At 44.4% G+C, this 21,406-nt stretch overlaps 1 protein-coding gene across 1 annotated transcript in view; it reads left to right on the top strand.

Moving 5' to 3' along the window:
• Positions 1–20,428, top strand: part of LOC135392882 (uncharacterized) — a 47,496-nt gene extending 27,068 nt beyond the window's left edge. Inside the window, exons 3-4 of the mRNA XM_064623547.1 lie at positions 2,820–2,918; positions 20,261–20,428. Of these exons, the coding sequence (XP_064479617.1) occupies positions 2,820–2,918; positions 20,261–20,374 (213 nt within the window). The 3' untranslated portion in view covers positions 20,375–20,428. The remainder of the gene's footprint in view (positions 1–2,819; positions 2,919–20,260) is intronic.
• The last annotated feature ends 978 nt before the right edge of the window (positions 20,429–21,406 follow it).

Below are 21,406 nucleotides of genomic sequence, written 5' to 3' on the forward strand. Positions count from 1 at the left end.
CCCTGTACAGCACATAGCGAGTGAGCTTTACAGTTTTACGCGCCACCTTACGCTTTAGAGCACAGTCCATTTCTGAGTAATTAGTTTCACAACTCTTAGCTCTACATGTACAGAGAACCTGCGGCAATACACAGACATCTACGCACGAAGAATTAACAACAAGGACCACTCATATTGCACACAGCTGAGCTAGAACAGGCGCTCTTCTGGGTACGGCAAGTGGCGCCCCCCATGGGCGCTCCGCGAATAAATACGTCACTTCCACTCCTCGAGCCGCGGACGGAAGTCCCATAGGCGAAAGGGCGAGTGTTATGGTCGTGTATTATTGAGATGGTCGTGGATTGGGTTGGGTTGGGTTAGGTTAGGGCTCGCCCGCTCCCCCCCTGCGTGAAGGACCTCCGACGCTTCTGACCACCCGACTGGATGAAGATGCGCGAACGCCGCTAAAAATCGTGCATTCCACGGTTAAGGAAAGCGGAACGCTTAGGCGGCTTCTCCCGAACTGCGGCAACAATCTTCTGCTCCGCATGCGCGTTACAGCGCGCTTTTGCCGCATGTGAGTACGCGGCCTCCCGTTTAGTGGGCTAGCTGTCTCCCGTTGTGGCGGACACCAATCGTTTATGCATAGCGCGACGCAGTCACTGAACACACCCAATGGCGTAGCCAGGTGGGGTGGGGTGGGGGGAGAAGTTCAAATCCCCAGAAACCTTACTTTTAGTAGTAAATTCGTGAAAGGGAAACAATGGAGAATCCTCCTCCCTCATGTAAAGTCGAATAATAGGCCCTGTATGTCAATGGAACACTACCTGGTGCGCAAAGGACCGCCCTGGCTTCAGTCATTTCATATGTTACCTCACAAGTGGACAGCAGCGGAATGTAATCACCTATCGGAGCTCATTGTCGTATGCCCATCACGATGGAATACACCAGAATCCGATATTGCCTTTTCGCGGGGGGAAGTCTTTTAAACCTTTCCTGGTCAGGACGACGTCGCCACACTCGCGACGCTCACGACGTCGCGACGCTCGTGTTTCACACGTTCTTCTCTGGCGCTTCCGTTACACATTGTCACCTCTGTTCCTCCGTTGTACTGTCTTCTACAAAGTGGTGCCGAAAATGCACGTAACAGCAGAAGTTTCCCAAACACCAGCAATACCCACTGAAACATGATGAGCCATTGCGACGGAGGCACTGACAGAGCAGACACACGGATACCGTTCCTATACTGAGTCCGTGTCTCCGTCGCGTTGCCTCATTATTCAGTGCGCCAACACACTGTACATACTCTCGCAAAATTCACTCGGGTGAGCGATCGTCACTGGAAGCAAAGCATGGTACAACCTTGCTATTGCAATATGCCGTTTTGAATAAGTCAATGGAAAACCAGATTGTCGCATGTATATGTTCAATATTCGCATTTGGTTTGTACCTGCAATGCTGCAGTCATTAAGTTCCACACGTTGATCGAAGGACTTGTAAAGCGGCGGCGCTATGATCGCCCGTAGGGCCCGTTAAAGGGGACAGAGTAGTGAATGTTAGTATGGTGGCTAGATGACCATAATGTTAGTGGACAGTGATGGCCCCTGGAGTACAGTGTCTATCGCACCCAATCAATGATAAAATTCCGAGTCAGGTATATTCGCGGCATCTTCCCGGTGACGTTATCAACGGTCTACTAACACTTAGTATTTTACTTGTCGACCATGAGCATGGCTGACGCGGTATGCCGGTATTTGTTTCTCACTTGCGCATTGCGGTTATGATACCAATACCAGCCCCACCGGGCGCTCATGACCTCCTTACGGGAACTCTGTGTCGAATAGCGAGAAACATCGGCATTTCTAACGTGGTCACCAATGTACAATTTTTTCTTTGCAAATTCTATTAAAAATTTAATTTTAGCATATTTAGCATTTAAAGAGCATTATAGATGCCGCTTTTACAGGTCGGGTTTTGACAATACGGACATCCTCTCGCAGAAGAGTATGTGACTACTTGATGACTAATTACCTGAAATTCATTATTTCGTTTTTAATTAGGTGCTTTCGGGCAAATGCGAGATAGCGCAATGGGAGACAAGCCTCGTTGAAAACATTAACTTTTTTTAAATCGTAAAACGAGCACATACATTGAAATATGGATTGCTTTTTTTTTATGCAAGTAAGCACAACAGTGGTGTAGCCAGAAAAATATTTCGGGAGGGGTTCTATGAGGACTTTAAATGGGAAAGGACGATTTCCCGTCGTTTCTCTCTCCCAGATGCACTAGCAAAGGTACTTTTTCGGGGCTGGTACCCCTAGAAGCCCCCCCCCCCCTTTCCCGTGGCTACGCCAGTGGTGCACAATAACATATGTTGATGTCTTACATGTCTCTAGTAAGTCACATTCGAATGACAAATGGTCGAACTTCTAGTGCGATTTTTTTATGCATGTATTGAAAGCGCTTCTTACAAAATTGTGCGCACGCAAAGCGACCCGTGGTCGGCATATCTCAAACCGTGTGGCCTGGCCAACAAAACCTGGCTAATGAACAAAAAAAAAGAAAAAAGAAACACTGCCTCATCATATAGCAGCGTGCTGTTTGTGGGGGCATCCTGGGACGACTTCGCAGCCGTGGCAGATACTTAGATAATGAAGCACCCTTGAATGCGAAGCATGCGCCTTGGTCAGTTGGCAATAATTATTTAAAAAGTTGTCGTTGCTGTTGTTCGTTATGGTCAGTTGGCTGACCCCTGTTTCACAATTCACGCGTTCACTCTTTCATTTTTTTTAAATTGAAATTGATGCGTACAGAACAACTGAATGCCATATAACTTGCAGTTCGACAGTAGCAAATATCCCGTTGATTGCAAGTATTACTGCGGCACGCAAGGCAATCGGAAGAAGTACGGCTACTACAGACAGGGCGAACCATGCGCGGTAAGTGTGGATCTCTTACCATAACACCACCTCTCGTGATTAAACGTGCAAAGCGAAGAGAGAAGTATCGTGCAATGGAACTCTTTTCTATGTGCTCATGCACCCGGCGTCTGTGTTCTTGGTGGCGCCGACTGAAAATGCGAGTTCATCAAGTCACGACAAAACAGAGTCGAAGACTCTGAACACAGGAACGGGTCGTACTTCCAACCTTTTGCTACAGAAGGACAACAAACAAAGCTTACAAATCTTTTTTATGGAACCCATTTAACCTATCTCGGAAAACCGTTTAGTCGAACCACATTCCACACGTAATTCACTGTTCTTGCCAAACAGTCAGGGAGGACGTAGGGGAGCTAACACAGGGTTGGTTTAGCCCTTTGTATATCTGTAGTCTCCGCTGTGGTCACACGTGGAGACTCTGTCTCCTCGTGTCTCACGTCTCCTCCATGTGGTGTGCTGAGAAACTGAAGTGTATTTATTCTTAATTTTGTTTATTTGTTCTCTTAGCCTCACATTGAGGCATCTGCGTATTTCCCATCGTACCACTTCCTGCAGGAGAGCGGTATGGAATATACGACTACCTCAGAGTTCACTAGCCTGTCCCTATGCTGCACTACGCACTCATTCACACCAGAATTCTCTGATACCTTCGTGGGAAGAGAACCAAGCTTGTACCTAACTAACGGTAGGACTCTCAGTCTCATCCTATACTTTTGCGTGACCATCTCTCTAAAAAAAGTAAGCTCACCTTTATGGTATGGTATGGTATGGTATGGTATGGTATAGCTCGATATTATGGAAAGGCGTACTGAAGGGCCCGCTTGATCTGAGGCGGCACGCCGACCAATGGGACACCCAAATTAGCCAATCTACGCTGATATCTTCCCCTAGGTCCGAAATGCAGTCTAAGTTCCAAGGTTTCGGCTGAAGAGGTTGTGGGCAGCACCCGAAAGATCATCTTGAGTTGCTAATTCGAACAGCAGATCCTGATAGCGCACGAATGTATAGACTGTGTAGGGGGCTGTGGACAACGACGAAGATGGCCACGCGCCTGGAGCACAGGCCTCAGTTCTACCGGCGCGGCCATGGAGACAGGCCACCGACATCGCATCTCCGTAGCATACCGTCAGCGTCAGTCGGGGCTCATGTAGAGGATGAATATCTCCTCTACTACTGCATATGCCATCTGAAAGAGCAGCCGCGAAAAGCATTCCGGGTAGCTGTGCAACCCCTGCTACTCGCAGTTAAAATGCAATGTAGGCTGTGTCGCTATCCATTGTGGGCATACTTTAAGACGATTCTTTCCCTGTGTTTAAAAGTTCTGGATATATAATATGTTGATATAATGTCTCACAAATGCACGGCAGCTCGAACGCAATACAAGCCACCATTTAGCCATTCTCGGTCCTCGTCGTCTTTGTCGTGCAACGCACCCGTAGGATTGTTGGCTGTGCTACTTCATGAAATTTTAGAACGGTGCAGATACTCCTTCAAAAGGAGATATTGTTTCGCCAGGTAAATGCCAGCAGAATGAAGCGCACTATTCCGAAGCAACCGTGTCCGTCATCGTGAAGAAGAGAAAGGCGGTGGAAGAGGACATTCTTTGTGGAACAATCATGAAAAAGCAAAAGCGAAGTACTTCCACGTACAAAGACGTTGATTGTAAATGCCTTTTCCTTGTCTTTTCATGGCTTTTTCAAATGGTTCCGGCAAGTTCGTGCATCAGACGTCCGTGTGTGCGGCCCACTTATGAAAGAGGAAGCCCTGAACCTTGCACTGACGCTCGAGCACGAAGGATTCCACAACGGGTGGTTTGAACGCTTCAAACACCGCAACAGAAATGCGTTCCACAGGCTGTGTGGTGAAGACTACGCCGTAGACTGTAGTAGGATGGAAAGGAGGGACACTTCCAACGGTATTGGAGGGTTATGCTCCGAAGGATGTGTTCAACCTGAGATGGGACCGCAATGTGTTTTCAAACAGCGACTGATCAATACCTACAACTTCCAAGGTAATAAGTGCAGCGGCGGGAAAATCAGCAACGCTTCTCTTGTGCTGTAATGCTGGTGGCAGCTAAAGGGTGCCACTCCTTGTCACCGGCAAGTTGTGGTAGCCTCGAGCCTTCTTCAAGGATGTCAGGTATATTCCATGCCAATATAAAGGCAGCCCAAAGGCGTGGATCACATCGGGAGTGCTCGTAGAATAGCTACCATTGCTGCCTGTTTGTCAAGACCTGGAGTCTCCTTCAATTAAAATCGCATTCATCAGTGTGAGACTGACGATGTGATTGCAACTACAATGAAGTGACACAGAAAGCATGGATATTCTTTCCAGGTGAATGCAGTTCGAGGATTCTTACACCTTCGAGGAACTGGTGGAATGTGACAGAGACGGTGCAACATTAGGTATTTTGACAGGTAGTGCCATTTGTGAGAGCATCATGTCTTCAACAAATCTGGCTGGTGAAGGCCAACTGGAGGAGTGTGTGAAGAAGATACAGGAACCACTCAGCAAGGATCAGCTGTGTCTTCTCTCTGCTATTACAACTGCACTGTTGGTCACGGGCGACAAGATAAGCTGAGTATCAACTATCGCTGTCGAAGTTACTACGGTCCGTAAAGTTGTTAACCTCCACCTCTTTCAATGAGTACCACAATGCGTCTCAGCTGCTGAGTTTAAAAGCGCGTAACAGCTGTGCTTTGCTGTAGATCATTGCTTTGTTGCTGTTGGTGTATTTTCTCTGTGTGTTTTTCCTTCTTCTTTCTTCAGCACTGTACTAATGTACTTAAGAGGGGATACCACCTCCGGCGGCCCCATGTATTTTCTATGGGACAAACTTTGCAGTCTCTTTCGGTAAATATTGAACCGATTTTCACGAGACTGGTCTTGTTTGATAGTATTCGGAAATGCGCTTTGTCGCTTCAGGAAAAATATTGCTTTTCTCAAGACATTTTTCTAAACGCGTTATTGAAGTACAAAAAATTACCAAAATTGGATACACAAGCTTTGACACGCTCTGATAAAAAAACTAAGAGACCTATGCGGAAATTTTCCTGGAGCGGCAAAGCAAAAATCTTTCTAGAGCATTTTAACACGGGGATCATCCACATCCGATTATCTGTTCTCTCGATATATGATAAAATGTGAAGGTTGGTAACGCGCTGCATTTTGCGCCTTCCTGTGGCGCCATATCGCGGGCTAAAGGGGTACAAAGAATCCCTCCGCCACACAGCAGCGTAAATCCAACACCCTATCCTAGATTCCCTTTCCTGAAAGGTTCCATTCCCTCTTATGAAGTCTTTGAAACAGCTCTTTATGGGAGATTAGGTAAGGGAATGACAAAAGCGTCTGCTGTTTGCGATTGTTGGAGATAGTATGTGTGTCGCAATCTCCCAGTCTGTTCCCTGCCTAGGGTTTTTCCGACCTGATCGGTATGGCAATGCAAGTTTTCCGGCAGGCAAGTCTGCAGCTATGTCGATCACCCTTGTTTGTTTTCTGTGCACAGTGGCCGCCAATTTTTCGGTGAAAGGACCATGTATCCTACTTTTATATGGTGCTGTCTTTGAAAGCATACAGGCTTTTAATTGCACTGAGTATGAAAATCGGCACTGCTTTTGTTATTAGTTGCTCCGGTGCAGGGTTTTAGGAAAAAATGCCCCCACCCCCCAAATAATCAAAATGCCACTGAAAAAATTATCAGCTGGAAGAAATGTGCACACAAAAAATGTCCCCTGAGGGACATCCAAGGCTGTACGCCGAAATAAATCTTTTAAAATAAAACATTAAAAAATCCACGCTTAAAATTCCACCCTTCGAAATCCATTTTCTGAAATAAACCGTTTAAAAATACACGTCCTCAAAATAAACGCGGTTAAAATAAATCATGGTTAGGCTTAGGAAGGTAATGATCCGTATCATAGTAGTGATAGCCGTATGGGCGACACGATGTTCTTTTCGGCGAAACATGCTATTATGATGTTTCTTACTCATGTTTGTATTGCTGTCAATTACATAACAACTTAGGATTTAGAAATATCCAGCTTAAAAGTGATGACGACGATGCGCGTATGAATACAGGACACGCACACTTGATCATACCTGGGTAGTAATAGCATTACTGTAATGAAATTACAGTAATGAATTACTTTTTCTGGTAATTTGTAATGTAACGCATTACTTTTGACATTAGGTAATTTGTAATGTAATTTAATTACATTTGGGCTGTAATTTTAATGACATTACTCATCACTTTTTACAAAAGAATCGAGTGTGTGTTCTGTGTTGGCACTTGGCAGAAAGAGAGTTGGGGGACTGGCAAACGAAAAGAATTCCAACGGCACTATGAACGGTGACGCACTCAATCGGCACATGGAACGTCAATTCCTTTCTACGAGCCAGTTGCCTTAGGCAGGGCACTCACAAACAAACGTTGTTAGGTCAACGGTTTGTAGCACTGGAGAATCATTGTTTGCGGGCCCCATCCTCCTGACAGTCTTCCTGTTGTCGTGATACATTGTGTCTCCTTCGTCTCTACATTGTGGAACGATACGTCATACGTGGCACACTAGCATGACATGTAGAAGAGACAAATAGAAGAGTACAAGCTAACTGTTGATACATTGTAAGCATACATTTTTTTCCTCGAATTTCGGGGAAGGCAAGTTTCGTCAACTTGTGTGTCCCTTGTGCCTTCCACAAACTCGGGAACATGTATGCCAATAATGGTAAAGTAATGACTTTGTAATGTCATTAGTTTTTTGTAGTAATTGTAATGTAATTTTATTGCGTTTCAATTGCAGTAATGAGTAATGTAATTTAATTACATTTTAGAAGTAATTTACCCAGGTATGCTCTTGATCCTTGAGCCAGCTGAGCGCTGTGGACGGATTGCGCGGCGACGGTCATTCGCACTGGTAAAAGAAAGGCCAAGAAAGCGCGCACGCACACGAAAAAGAGAAACGCAAAATCAGAAAACATACCAAAGAATGGCCAAACTCTCCTGATAGTCGGCTCTATATTAGACTATATTACACCGACGTCGTGCGTTACTTGCACTGCTAAAACAGAACTTCATTGAATAATACGCTCCCGGGCATCCGTCATTCCGAATGATATCAGCCCCCCGCCCCCCCTACTAAGTTGGCAAAACTTGTCACGGATCACATACAGACAGACAACCTACTTCCGGTGTACCGAAATCCTCGTTCACAGTTATAGCCCTGGCTACCCCAAGCGCGAGGAGGGTACTATTTTCCGCGGCGGATGTAGAGCCGTCGGCTGTCCACCAATCAGGGACGATGGATGTTAAAAGATTTATTTCGAAGCGTTTATTCTTCAAAGTTTATTTTTCGGAGTTTATTTCGACAGCGTGGATTTTCTCATCATTTATATTGAAGAGTTTATTTTGCAAATTTGATATTTAAGAGATTTATTTTTAAACGATTTATTTTTACATGATTTATTTCGGCGTCATCCCACATCCAATATTGATGCGCCTGGGATTGTTCACTTTGGACGTCGGCTTTTTGCTACAGTGTGAATAAACACGGGGGGGGGGGGGATATGAAGATGAATTAAAGAAAAAGGGAAAAAAGGAAAGGTCAACCGAAGCGAGTAGTCGTATATTCTGTTTGAATTCCGAATCAAACATGCAATTCAACGTTCGAATTCCTAATCGCATCGATGTTTCTTCCAAACACATTTCAATAATTGATTGATTGATTATTTAAAAGAAAACCAGGGAGAAACATTTCAATAATGTCGAAGCTGCACACGTTAGACTAGAGGGCATAAAATAATGTGAGCGCTGCTCCAGCATGGAAAGCAACGGAGGACACGAAACGTCTAGGTAAATTGTAGCAAGATAAGCTAAGTTGATAAGGAAATTTAAAGATTACGTCCGTTTCATGCTGAATAATGATTTCGCATGTGGTGGATACCATGCGTACGGGTGTAGAAAAAAATGGTCGACAAAAAATGGCCCCTCAAGCAGTCTTGTGCCCGTTACTCGACAAAAGTAATTGATTACCGTTACCGTTACTTCTACGCAAAAGCTAATTGATTACCGTTACCAATTACCCGACTCCAAATGTGATTGAGTAACGAGTAGAAAAGTAATGCGTTACTCCGGTCGTTACTCTACATTAACGCAAATTATACCCGTCCTTGTGTGCCTCAAGAAAAAAAAAGAAAAAGAAGAAAAGAAAGAAAAGAAAAAGCTGTTGAACAGCGGAACAGCTGAAGAACAGCAAAAAACGCAAACGCGTGGAAGAGGTAGATCTGTATACGGCTACTGTATTTATGGCCCCGGAAGCCATTGACCCGATTGTGGGAGAACATTGCGTGGAACTTCCCCATGACTCACTAAACCCCAAAAGCTTCATGTACCACACCTCTGGTGTAGGAAGGGATTTGGGAGAGCGAGCCTGAGATTCCAGAACGTTATTACAATGACCTCCGCTTGCTAGTAGAACTAGAGTCACTAAAAAAGAAGAACGGCCCAACTAAGGCTGAATGAACGTCGAATGAACGTTTCATCAAACGCAGATTCACCGAAACCGAAAATCGAAAAAGTCATTATTTTTCGTTGTACCATGGCGAAATTATCTTCGTAGCACCCGCAGATTTCGGGTAGCTTACGCGCACATATCGCTATCCCATTTCAGATCTTTCCCTACCAATGAAAAAGGTGCCCAGAAAATGTAGAGGTTGCTCCCAGCTTGGGGTCTTTTTTTTTTTTTTTTTTTCAATATGTGTCCTACTGGTATGCGTGATTGTTCCGCACTGTTCTATTCCGCTGTGCTGTTCGTGAATGACAAAGATATGAAAATAACCAGTGGTCTCCCCTCTTCAGCTGAAAAACCAAACAAACAAACAAAAAAAAAAAGCAGAAAAATTTCGCATATTCGTTTCGAATACAGCTATTTACAATTCGTTTCGCATGTAGTGCCCCTGCGAATTAACTTCTATCGGAATGAAGTTCACCAGGGCGCCGGCAATCGCTCATCGGACAAGAGCTCACCCAACGATATCGCTCACATATTTACCGACTGCGACTCTTTTACTGCCATGGCCTTTTCTTTTTCTTCTGTGGGTTCAAATGTCCCCGGACAAAATGTCCCCAGCTGCCGTCACTCAGCCGTCTGCCAGTCCTCAACTGCATTCTTGTTCGGCGGATTAAAAAATCAAATTATTCAGATTTTTTCATTTAAATATGATGAATATTGATTAAATCACTGAGTTGATTTTTGTCTTCTAAGACAGAGCTTCACCTCATGGCTTCCGTGTGCCACCTCGTAGTAGCGAAATCACTTTTTGAGCACATACAAAGAAGGGCGTCTAGACTTCTAACAGTGCGGCTAACAGTTACTAGCTAATGCAAATGGAGATCTATTTGAAAACTATATATTATGAATTACACCGAATAGTAATAGGAAAAAGAAATAACTGGAAAAGTTCTACGCTCGTAGAATGACCACCCGCCATGTGTAACCAAATTGATTGCCAGTGTGCCAGAGAGCCACTGAAGGGGTCACGTGACGCTGTTTGTGCTAAAAGTCACTGAAGTATAATATATTTCAGGCTGTGGTTCATTTCCAGGCTCAGTCTCATCTTCCCCAGCGTCTCCAGTTTTATGTTACTATTCGAATTCAAACATAACATAAGGGAGGTGATTTAAATCTTGATTAATATTCATGACTTAAATCGCGATTAAAATCGGTGATTTAAATCAATCAACCCTGCACATGGTAGCATGAAAAACATTGGTCACATTTGAGGTACCAACGGCTGTGCAACCGGACGGCATCTGGGGACATTTCGTCCGGGGACCATTTCGTCCGGGGACATTTCGTCCGGGGACGTTTTGTCCGGATCCCGAGACTCGTAAACATCAAGCATAGACATGAAAGAACTAAGATGTGGGTTCGAGTCCTACAGCTGGCTAACCTTTTCAGTGACTTTCTCCTTTCATCGTTAATCAAGCATAGGTTCGCTTGCGTGTGTGTTTTGCAGATTGGAGAAATTCTATATGGTAATGTAATCAATCAATCAATCAATGCACCACATTTTTTTCTGTGAATACACAGCACTTGGCTTTACGAAAGCCTAGCTTCTACCTGCGAAATGTTTTGCAACTCCCAGCCAAAGAAACATCAGCAGGTCAATATAATTTTAAAGAAATAAGCGCGGCGAACGAAACGTAACACTTCGACTTTGCGTGCTGGTGTCGAAGAACTCAGACATGGAAAGCTTAGGGAAGCTAAGATAACATCAACCCCAGAAGTCAGGAGATGCTGTCCACAAAGAGACAATGAAGAAGAATTCGCCTTGGTCGGACCTGTCTTTTTTCCTTTAGCTCAGTTGACCTTGGCAACCCACACAAGACGGGAGATCCCTGCACCTCAATAGTCAAGGAGGTCACACGTGTTTATGGAACTACACAATCCCGCGGAGGAGAAACTCGTAACAGGGGTATTCATTAGAGCTTTCACCTTGATGAGACCCGGATGTTTCTGTGGCGCCATCTACATGCGACAAAGTCGTGAATCGGAGATGGCTCCTCGGTGATATCCCCTCTTAACTACCGGTCTGTCTCCGTCACAATGGAGATTAATTTCTCTTGCATGGAGACCGGACTTGTATGTAACGCGTTACAAGTAATTGCGTTACTAGCCATCAATTTATCATTTATCTTTTTCGAGTAATTTTGGGAGTAATCGATTAGTTTTCAGCGTAAATATTCTGTAGAGTATTCCGATGACAATTTTGGGTAATCGATTACCGAGTAATCGACGACTTCTTGACTAAGCTTTTTTCATACACGAAACCAACCCACAGGCTCCGTCACAGCCTTTCCTAACTGCTTTGCTTTCCACTGCCATGAGGGGGGTCATTGTTATATGATTCCGCACAAGCATTTGAGTGTCTGAGGACACTTTAATCTCTTCCTACCGCAACCGCAATGTGCAGTAGATCAAGCTTTACATAGTGAGTCACCTGGAATTTCCAGGTTAGAAGGTTGCGCGTCTCAACGCTTTTATTGTGAAGAATTCAGGGGTCCATGCCTTAGAAAGAGATCCACAAAGAGGTTGCTCAGAACACTGAGTTCATAGTCGCGATTGCCCTTCCTCTTCGGTACTACCATTTCCGCTAGCTCTCCTGATTTATCGCCATGGCTTCAGCCCCTCGGAAATGTTTATATTGACGGAGGGGAAACACGAAAACAATGTGTTTTTTAAATCCATAATGTGTTTACATAAAGAAGAGCTCCTATCTTTTGGAAGGCGTCGAGCTCCAATCTCACAAAGCGGGTCAAGGTGTGTGTAATTTCACGAATGTTAATTAGCGATATGACTTATTATTATCCAAAGTAACGGTCAAAGTAGCGCGTTACTTTGTTTGGCCGTTACTTTATTACAATTTTGGCTGAGTAATTTGTAACAAAAAAAACTTTAGCCACCAGAGTAACAACAACGGTAATCAATTACCTTTTTCGAGTAATGTGTACAAGTCTGAACTGGAGGCACACCGTAAATAAATAAATCAAAAATTAAGAAATAATTAAACTGTATAGGCCCGAAGGCACCCTTGACAGAACCCAGAGACAGAGAATTTAGTTCAAACAACTGTACTGCGGTACTTATACTGTACTGTACATATATGTTATGTTTGCAAATCATTATGTGGGAGAATATGCAGTAGGCAGTGAACTACTGACATAGTAAATATACTCATATATTAAACATTTTCAACGGTCCCACCAAGTTTACTATGGAATAAAAAGGGATACCAGGGTGGTTCTGGTGGTGTCTGGTTCCTCTGGTACTGCAGCAACAATGGGCGTTGTTTCGCCTTGATCAGGGTAGCTATAACAAAATGTTGCCCGCATGCTGTTGAATCATGCTTCTACAAGCAGTTACACAGGTTTGATTATAAAGGTTATACGACGTCATCAGAAAAGCGAGGAGGCCAGCTCTAAGACTGCGTCTATTTCATAGGTACACGGCGCCACACACGAACTTAAGATGGTAGCGGAAAAGTATGGGGTGACAGTCGTGCCCTCATCTAGGTATAAGCTTGGTTCTCACCCGGTACAAAAGAGTGCAGATTTAGGCACAAGGACAGTCTAGTGAACTGCGAGGCAGGAGTCGTATATTCCATAACGCTCTGCAGCGGGAAGGGGTCGTAAGGGAGACAGGCAGACAGACAGGCTGATGTACACGTAGACAGGAAGGGAGTTGCCTCAGGACAGAAGCCGCCGATATTTCGAACAGAGACTGTTCTTCTTCTGGGCACCGTCCTCATCATTGGCATGGTATTTAAAGGGTTAGGTGTGACGTGTTTAAAGGTTCATGCGAATTGTGGGTCAACAGCCTGGAGGGAAGAAAGGTTCCGTACGGGCTTTTACGGCCGGAGTGAATGCCTGCTTTGTTAGAGTGTGGAGGGGATTATGTGAACGTAGTGATCTAGGCTACAGACCGGTTACAGAAAAATGGAAGGTTCACGAACACGTGGACGAAACGGGACAACAGGCAAGAATTGGCAAGCATAGCGAAAGATAAGGAGGTTAGTGGTTACGTGGGGAAAATTCCAGAACCAACAAAGTCTTTTTTAATATTTTCTTTTTAAAAATTAAAAAAAATATTAAAAAAATTAAAAAGAACATATTAAAAAAAACCTTTGTTGGTTCTGGAATTTTCCCCACGTGACCACTAACCTCCTTATCTTTCGCTATGCTTGCCAATTCTTGCCTGTTGTCCCGTTTCGTCCACGTGTTCGTGAACCTTCCATTTTTCTGTAACCGGTCTGTAGCCTAGATCACTACGTTCACATAATCCCCTCCACACTCTAACAAAGCAGGCATTCACTCCGGCCGTAAAAGCCCGTACGGAACCTTTCTTCCCTCCAGGCTGTTGACCCACAATTCGCATGAACCTTTAAACACGTCACACCTAACCCTTTAAATACCATGCCAATGATGAGGACGGTGCCCAGAAGAAGAACAGTCTCTGTTCGAAATATCGGCGGCTTCTGTCCTGAGGCAACTCCCTTCCTACATTCTACCGGTTCGCTGGATTTCTACCCATCTACGTACACGTAGACAGGTAGTCAAGACCGCAAACATAAAAAGATCAAACCATTGTGTTTTAGCTCCCCCACAGTTAATCAGGTGTGGAATGTAGTTTGGTTTACTGGTTTTCCAAGAGTCGTTAAAAGGGCTCTGAAAAAAAAATTGTGTTCGCTGTCTTTGTTGTCGTTCTGTGGTAACAGATTGAAAGTGAGACTCGTCCCTCTGTCTAATAACTTAACCGCGACTTGATGGATCTACATCAACCAGCACACTAGCTGCTTCCTCTGTTCCAGTTCGACAGCCGATGTACGCAGAAAACTCCATTTAAGTTTAATGCATGCCAGGGTTGCGGAATTAGGTGACCCATTTCATTCCAATTGCATCCCGAGGAATGGAGATTTGTGCTAATTCCTTTCACTTCAGTTCCTGGGAGTGGAGGGCTATGGTGAATTCGCATTCGTGGAATGGCTTGGTGGCGCTCATTTCATCCCTTCAGTTGAGAAATAATAAACAAGGACATACGAACGAAACATGTAAGAAGTCCGGTACTTGCCAGCTGAGCAGTGCTACACGAAATTTAAAATGCACAAAGGAAACGTGTAGGCGGGTTCCAAGGATCAGAATGGCGCTGAAGCACCTAAAATTGTGTTAGGTATGTTCTGAGTTCTTCCAGAAGGCAGTTCACCGTGCGCCCCGATTGAAAAGAACAAGCGGTTTCTGGTTCTCCTGGTCCTAACAGTAGACTGTGATGGTGTTTGCGATGTGCACACCTCAGCTTCCTAGTGCGACAGCAGGGTGATTCTGGTGGTGTCTGGTTCCCCTGATATTCACACTACGCCAGCATGATGTTCTTGATGTGGACGTCAGCGTGGCCTACTACCAGTACGATGCTGGTTCTTTCGGGTATGCCTGGTATGCGCACCTGACTGACGTAGTGTTTTATAACGTGAGCGTTAGAGTGTACAGATACTAGAGTACAATACAGGGCTTTATTACAATGAGAACCGTAATTTACAAATGTCACAAATTATCATACGGCGAAGGTGAGGATATTCCTTGAGATTCAGGGATGGATACAGGGACGAACGGGACGTAGCTTCTGGAAGAGGAACGAACGAGAAGTTCTTCTCGTTCGTGCCTGTGCCCTCCCTTCATCTCAAGGAATGTCACCATCGTCATATTATCACTAGATCGTCAAACAGCGTCATACGCTTATAATCAAGAAAGTACAGTAGCGGCATCACGTGGCACGCCACCCTGGTGCCCCTTCGTTGTTGTCCTCGTTGTCACATTGGCCCAGGCAAAGAAGGCAACGTTGGTGAATAGAAAACAACACACACAGCAACAAACATCAGGAGTCCTGGTGTGGAACACAAGAGAACAGACGCCCGGAAACACCAGGATCCCTGCTGTGTTTTTGCACCAGGGAACCAGAACATGTTCGAACCCTGTCCGAAATCACAGGCACTAGAAAACAGCAGTAGCATTGTATACTGCATTGACGTTGTTCTTTTTTTTTTTTTTTTTTTTAGTACGGGCCCTTTAGGCAGCGGCAGTCACGAGGTCTCCCTGCGTGTATTGTTGCTCTATGATCCCAGATCAAGGGTTGCTAAAACTTAAAGTAAAAACTCAATTATATTTACAAACGTTAGTTGGTGACGTGATGAATGTTTCAGTGAGAATAACTCCCTTCAGCGAAGCAGAGTTACGCGTTAAATTCAAGTTAAGGGACCGCTGATCTCGGTTCAAATATTAATCGGCATTGATAACAGGGCCTCTATTGCCTTCGAACACGTCTTCTTCCGTCGGCCGCCTGTGTGTGTGCCGAGTACAAGGGTGCGCCTGCGCATTACTTCGTCTATTACCAGAACGCGTTGCGAAGGTAAGTTGCGCTCTGCAGCCGGCCATGTGACGCAGGACAGGTGCGGTGCGTAGACGGGGGTTAAAGGGGCAGTGAGACACAACGTCAAACCGAAGATTCTAACAGGGTCCATGCCCAAGATTTGCGGACAAAAACTTAAAGCGTGCTTCGCCTGCATTGCACCCATAGACGCAATGCATAAGAAACGTATAATTTCATTTTGACGGAAAACGCCGACACTTTTCACTGGTTCGCCACTGGATCCTGTGAGATCTTTATACAAGGAATTATGCCGAAAAGGAATTATCCGTATTTCTATAAGGGCTTTTGTTCCCCCGGCGTTTGAAACCTCACACATTGTACTCAATGGGACAGAAGTAGAATTCGCTTCAACTTGATTTCACAGTCTTATACATCAAAATGTGTCCGCTTTAGGCAATTTTCCACTGCAGTTTCACAATTAGGGGGACCATGTTTGGAACATAAACTGAATGTCTTGGTTTTGTAGCTAGCCAATTTTGTTCCCGAGGGCATCCAAGTGCGACTAAAATGTGAGACATCACACTTAAAGGGGGCTTAGTCTATCGACACTTCCGCATGTAGGAAAGCCGACTGTACATTTGAGCACGTGTAAATGGGATGACGAATGAAACTCGAAAGGGAGGGGAATTATCAGAGTTCAGCGCGCATTCTCCTCTGATAACCAGCAGCGCAAGACGGGTTTGATAAAAACGTCTACAAAATAAAGGTGTGCTTTCATGGCCAAAGAGGCTGAAGAACATTTCTGGTGATTTCTGCTTTAACAACAGAAAAGACAAAGCTGCAGATACTGCGTTCCCCTGAGGTTCGCGTTTTGAAAAATCGAACGCTCTCTTCTTCTTAGTATCAGTTTCTTACACTCTTTCTGACATTGTACTAATGGCGTTAAAAAGATGTACAAACATTCTTATGGCTGTAGTGTACCGTTATTGCATTGTGATCTGCCCGCCGATGATTTCCTTTTCATCTTTACCTTATCTGTGACCGTCATGTTTTTGTATGTATATAATGTATGTTTACTTTTATGTTTCACACTCTTTCTTAATTTTTCCTCGCAGCACCACGGGGAAGCTTGGTTGCCACCAGTATGAAATTTGATGGGTACCTTAATGGCTGTAAAATCGTATATTTTGTTTAACGACGTTATATGCCTCTATTTAGGAGAAGCGAAGGCAATTTTTCTTTTTCTTTTCTTGATGGGCATACACTTGTCTCGGCGACAGCATGCTTAAACCGTGCATGGCCGAGCCGTTGCGCCTGCGCTGTGCGGGAGCGTCATTCACGAACAAAATGTGTATGTCATCTAAGTAAGGTATATGCCCCTATGTTCAACTGACTTAAATGCGTCGAATGCAACTGGGACCGAGCGCATATAATCGTGTTGTGTCAATGTTTTCTTGACTTCAAGCCGATCATGGCGGCGTAACTGTGCAGAAACTTAACACATTGCCAGAAGCGGGCTTTTTGATCCTTCCTGTAAGCAAATGCTCGCAGACATGCATCATTCTGTGCAGTTGCCTGCTTATTTTAGCGGCATATTTTGCACGTGAAATAGCGCACCCTGGGCGATTTTTGCAAACACTCGAGGTGGCGTTGTATTTCGCCTTCGACAAAGTACTGCCAATAGCCTAAGATAACGTTACCCCAATATTCCCATCACCATGGCGATATCCGATCATTCTTTCTTTCTGTTCTTTTTTTATTGTACATTAGTGGTGCCGAACTCATCCGTGTCTGCGGGCCGCATTGAACCATGGAGGAACCACGCGGGCCGCTAAACGACTGCTTTGGGGTAGCCTGCTTCTGGTATACCGGGTGTCCCAGAAAACTTGTCATTAAATTATAATAAAAAAAAACTACGCCACCTAGAATCATGTGGTCAGCGGCATTTGTTCTTACTTGGTTTTTGCCACCTCCTAATGTGCATGTCATGTAACCTAAGTTTAAATATTATGTAAATTTTTGCGAAGTCAACTCGGAAATTTGCCAAGTAAAGGTCACTTTTTTACCCCACCAACATGAAGAGCGTGCCGAATTCTGCCGTTTTCTGGGACACCCGTAGATGCTTGAAATCACTCGGGAGATCACCAAGCCTGCCGGTCCGTGTCTAGCAGCTTCGAAGGCACTAATATTACAAATCGGCCTTGCAGGGTTTGCTCAGAAGTTCGGTAGGAGTGTACTAGTAATACTAATCGAGTAAAAATCTGGCGCTGAGACAGGCTTAGAGAGTCGTTAGCCAAGATGTCGATAGCAACAGAGAGGCAGACAGGAAATATCGAACTTTCAACTTCTTATCATATGATTAGAGGTTCAAATAACTTTTTATAAGTTTCTGCGCAACGCAGAACGAAGAAATCGTTTGATTGGAGTCGTTTTGATCGGGTAAACGGAAAGATTCCCTGACATCGCATTTGTGAGATTCCCTCACGATACCTGTGTACAAAAAAGAGAGAGATAAAAAAAAACGACGCTAACATAAACCGGTGCACCGTACCAAATCAGCGCTGTTTCCAGAAACGGACCGATCAAACAGCTCGCTTAAGGTGGAGTAATTGCGTGCCTACAGTGACTTGTACGCTTTCACAATATTAGCTATGAACCGGCTCGGAGAAAATATTAGATAACTACAGTGATCGGCGGCATGTTTTTTAGCTGGGCTGTCCAGTTGTTTATGTGTAGCGCAAAGAGATCGTCACGTTGTATACCGTTCATAAACAACTTGGTCTTGTAGCGACACTTGTCTGATTCCTTCATAGCTCTAAATTATACTGGTATTGTGGAAGGATACAGTCTAGAGCGGTGTAGCAGTGCAACACAGCCGATGTCGCACCTGAGTTATTTCACGCCGAATCAGGCAGGGTTTTCCGGTCGACCTCTCCATTTTTTTTCTTTCAAACATATATTAAAGCCTTGTCCCTAGCAGGCATATTGGTGCTGAAAGTATTTGAAAATAATTGGTGGTTATTTCTTAATGAATTATCATTCCGATGTGGGCATTTCGACCATTGCGCTTCCTGCGAAGTTTGACGCCATGTATCTTCATAACTACTATTTGACATATTCAGCTGAATTTTTTCCCATGTATTGTCTGGGGTGGGTAGCATTGCATCCTATGTTCTGACGACTCTAACGTTTGCCTTTGAGGAGAAAAAAAAATCCCGAAGTTGCCTCATTTGTAAAATATGGTACATTTTGGGAACCTCACAACTCGTCCCACAGTTGTGATACGCGAAAGTAATCTACATCATTCTGTTCGTCTCGAAATATCCTTTCTTCTCACAGCAAGTGCGTCGTATTGTTATTTAGGGCAACGCCCCCAACAGTCTACGGAAAATGCGTAAATTCGACAGCGTGCATCCCATATATTCCCACTCGTGACATCCTCCTCCCATTCCTCCTCCCATTTACACGTGCTCAAATGTACCGTCGGCTTGCATACATGCGGAAGTGTCGCTAGGCTAAGCCCTCTTTAAGTGCGATGTCTCATATTTTAGTCGCACTTTGATGCCCTCGGGAACAAAATTGGCTCGCTACAAAACCAAGATATCCACTTTTGGTTCCAAGCATGGATCCCCCTATAGTTGTGAAACTGCAGTGGAAAATTACCTAAAGCGGATATATTTTGATGTGTAAGACTGTGAAATCACGATGGAGCGCGAATTCTACTTCTGTCCCATTGAGTACAATGTGTAAGATTTCATACGCCGGGGGAACAAAACCTTTATAGATATACGGATAATTCCTTTTCGGCATAATACCTTGTATATAGATCTCACAGGATCCAGTGGCGAACCAGTGAAAAGTATCGGCGTTCTCCTTCAAAATGAAATTATACGTTCCTTATGCATTGCGTCTATAGGTGTAATGCAGGCGAAGCACGCTTTAAGTTTTTGTTCGCGAATCTTGTGCATGACCTAGATGATTCCATTCCCATTCCAATAATAATTTAATGGTTGCAGTTCCATCACCATCTCATTCCGGGCTCTATAAAAAATGAATGATTCTAGAATCATTCCAACTCCGCAACCCTGACGCATGTAGAGAAGAGCGAGCTCGGCCAAGTGCTTAAAGTGGCGGTCGCATCCAGAAATCCATACAGGAAACAGATACCATTATGTTCGGTACGGATCACTGGTCAACGAGGAATAAGATGACGCCATAGTTATAAAATCGACTGGAATGAATGCGACCGTCCCTTTAAGTACGCGTAGTTTTGTTGTGGAACACGACAAGAGTGTTTCGCTAAGAACTGATTAGCGAAGACAAGAATAGGAAAGCGCTTCATTAACAGCGTGAGGTAGCCAGTGTCAATAGATATGTTGTACATAACTACTGGTTGTTGTGTATTTGTAACTTTGTATCATACAACAGATCGCCAAAGTTGACCGTGACTTCAAACCGATAACTGGGACATGTTCAGAAGGCCAAAGAAATGGAGAAATAATATGTGACACCAAACTGAAACCCCCGCAATGTCCTGCCTAAAGTGGAAGAAACAATAACTGTTTTCCCAAGCAATAAAAAAAAACGCAATCATCATTTTACTCGTTTTTCATGGCTACCCCTATGTGTCATGCACATTCACCTGCTGTACTCGAGATAACATGGTGGGCACTAAACTTGTAACCGTATTGCACTGTATCGTCTTCCATGACCTTTATGCATTTCTATGCATTCCCAGGCGATGAACTGAACTGGGAATTGAAATGGGTACCAGTACGAGCCAACTGGAAATCCAAGTGTCACCGGTTAGCGCCCAAGCAGTACAGGTTCCAGCACAACTGTTGTGAACCGGGAGTGTGAGCAGGACTATGGTTGGTGCCGAAGTAGTGCTTGTTCAAGCCGAAGTGCAATGAATTGGGAGTCCGGGTTGTTCGAGCTGGGGCCGATGTGGCACCATTCCGGGCCAATCTAGTATGTAATGGGAATTTCAAGGGACTCTGACCAGAAGCTGCGGGGGCTTTTTTGGAGTTGCAGTCGATAAAGCACTCAAAAATGGCTCCACAAGCAAGCATTCTTGCATTAAAACGCCATGGTCTCTCTAAAGTCGACTTCATACAAGTGTAGCATGCCTAGCATCGAGCCTGGAAGCCATACGCTTAACAGATAATTAGTCCCGGCCAGACATGTACGTCTCTGGAGTACGTACTCAGAATACAATATTTTAAATACTTTTTCCGTTATTTTGGTACTCTATTCAATACTTTTTGCTACAAGTATTTTTCAAGTATTTAAAATTCCTTTTTCAGTGTTTGCTAATCAGTGCTCAAAATACTTTCTTTCCTTGTCAAGTATCCAGCACACCTCCGCTGCCGTGTCCAGGTTTTCAGTTCACTGGAACTTACCCTTTTTTCTTTCTGTTTCTTTCTCTTTTGATAATTCGCGCATCGTCATTTATCTTCCTGTACAATAAGCTGGACCAACGCTTGGCCTTGCTTGTCAATAGTCCGGCCCGTTGGTCAAAACCCGATTACGATTCATATTGCCAGGTGAATCCCCATGGGATTAGGTGCAAGA

Source organism: Ornithodoros turicata, chromosome 4 (assembly GCF_037126465.1).
Source record: "Ornithodoros turicata isolate Travis chromosome 4, ASM3712646v1, whole genome shotgun sequence".
NCBI lineage: Eukaryota > Metazoa > Arthropoda > Arachnida > Ixodida > Argasidae > Ornithodoros > Ornithodoros turicata.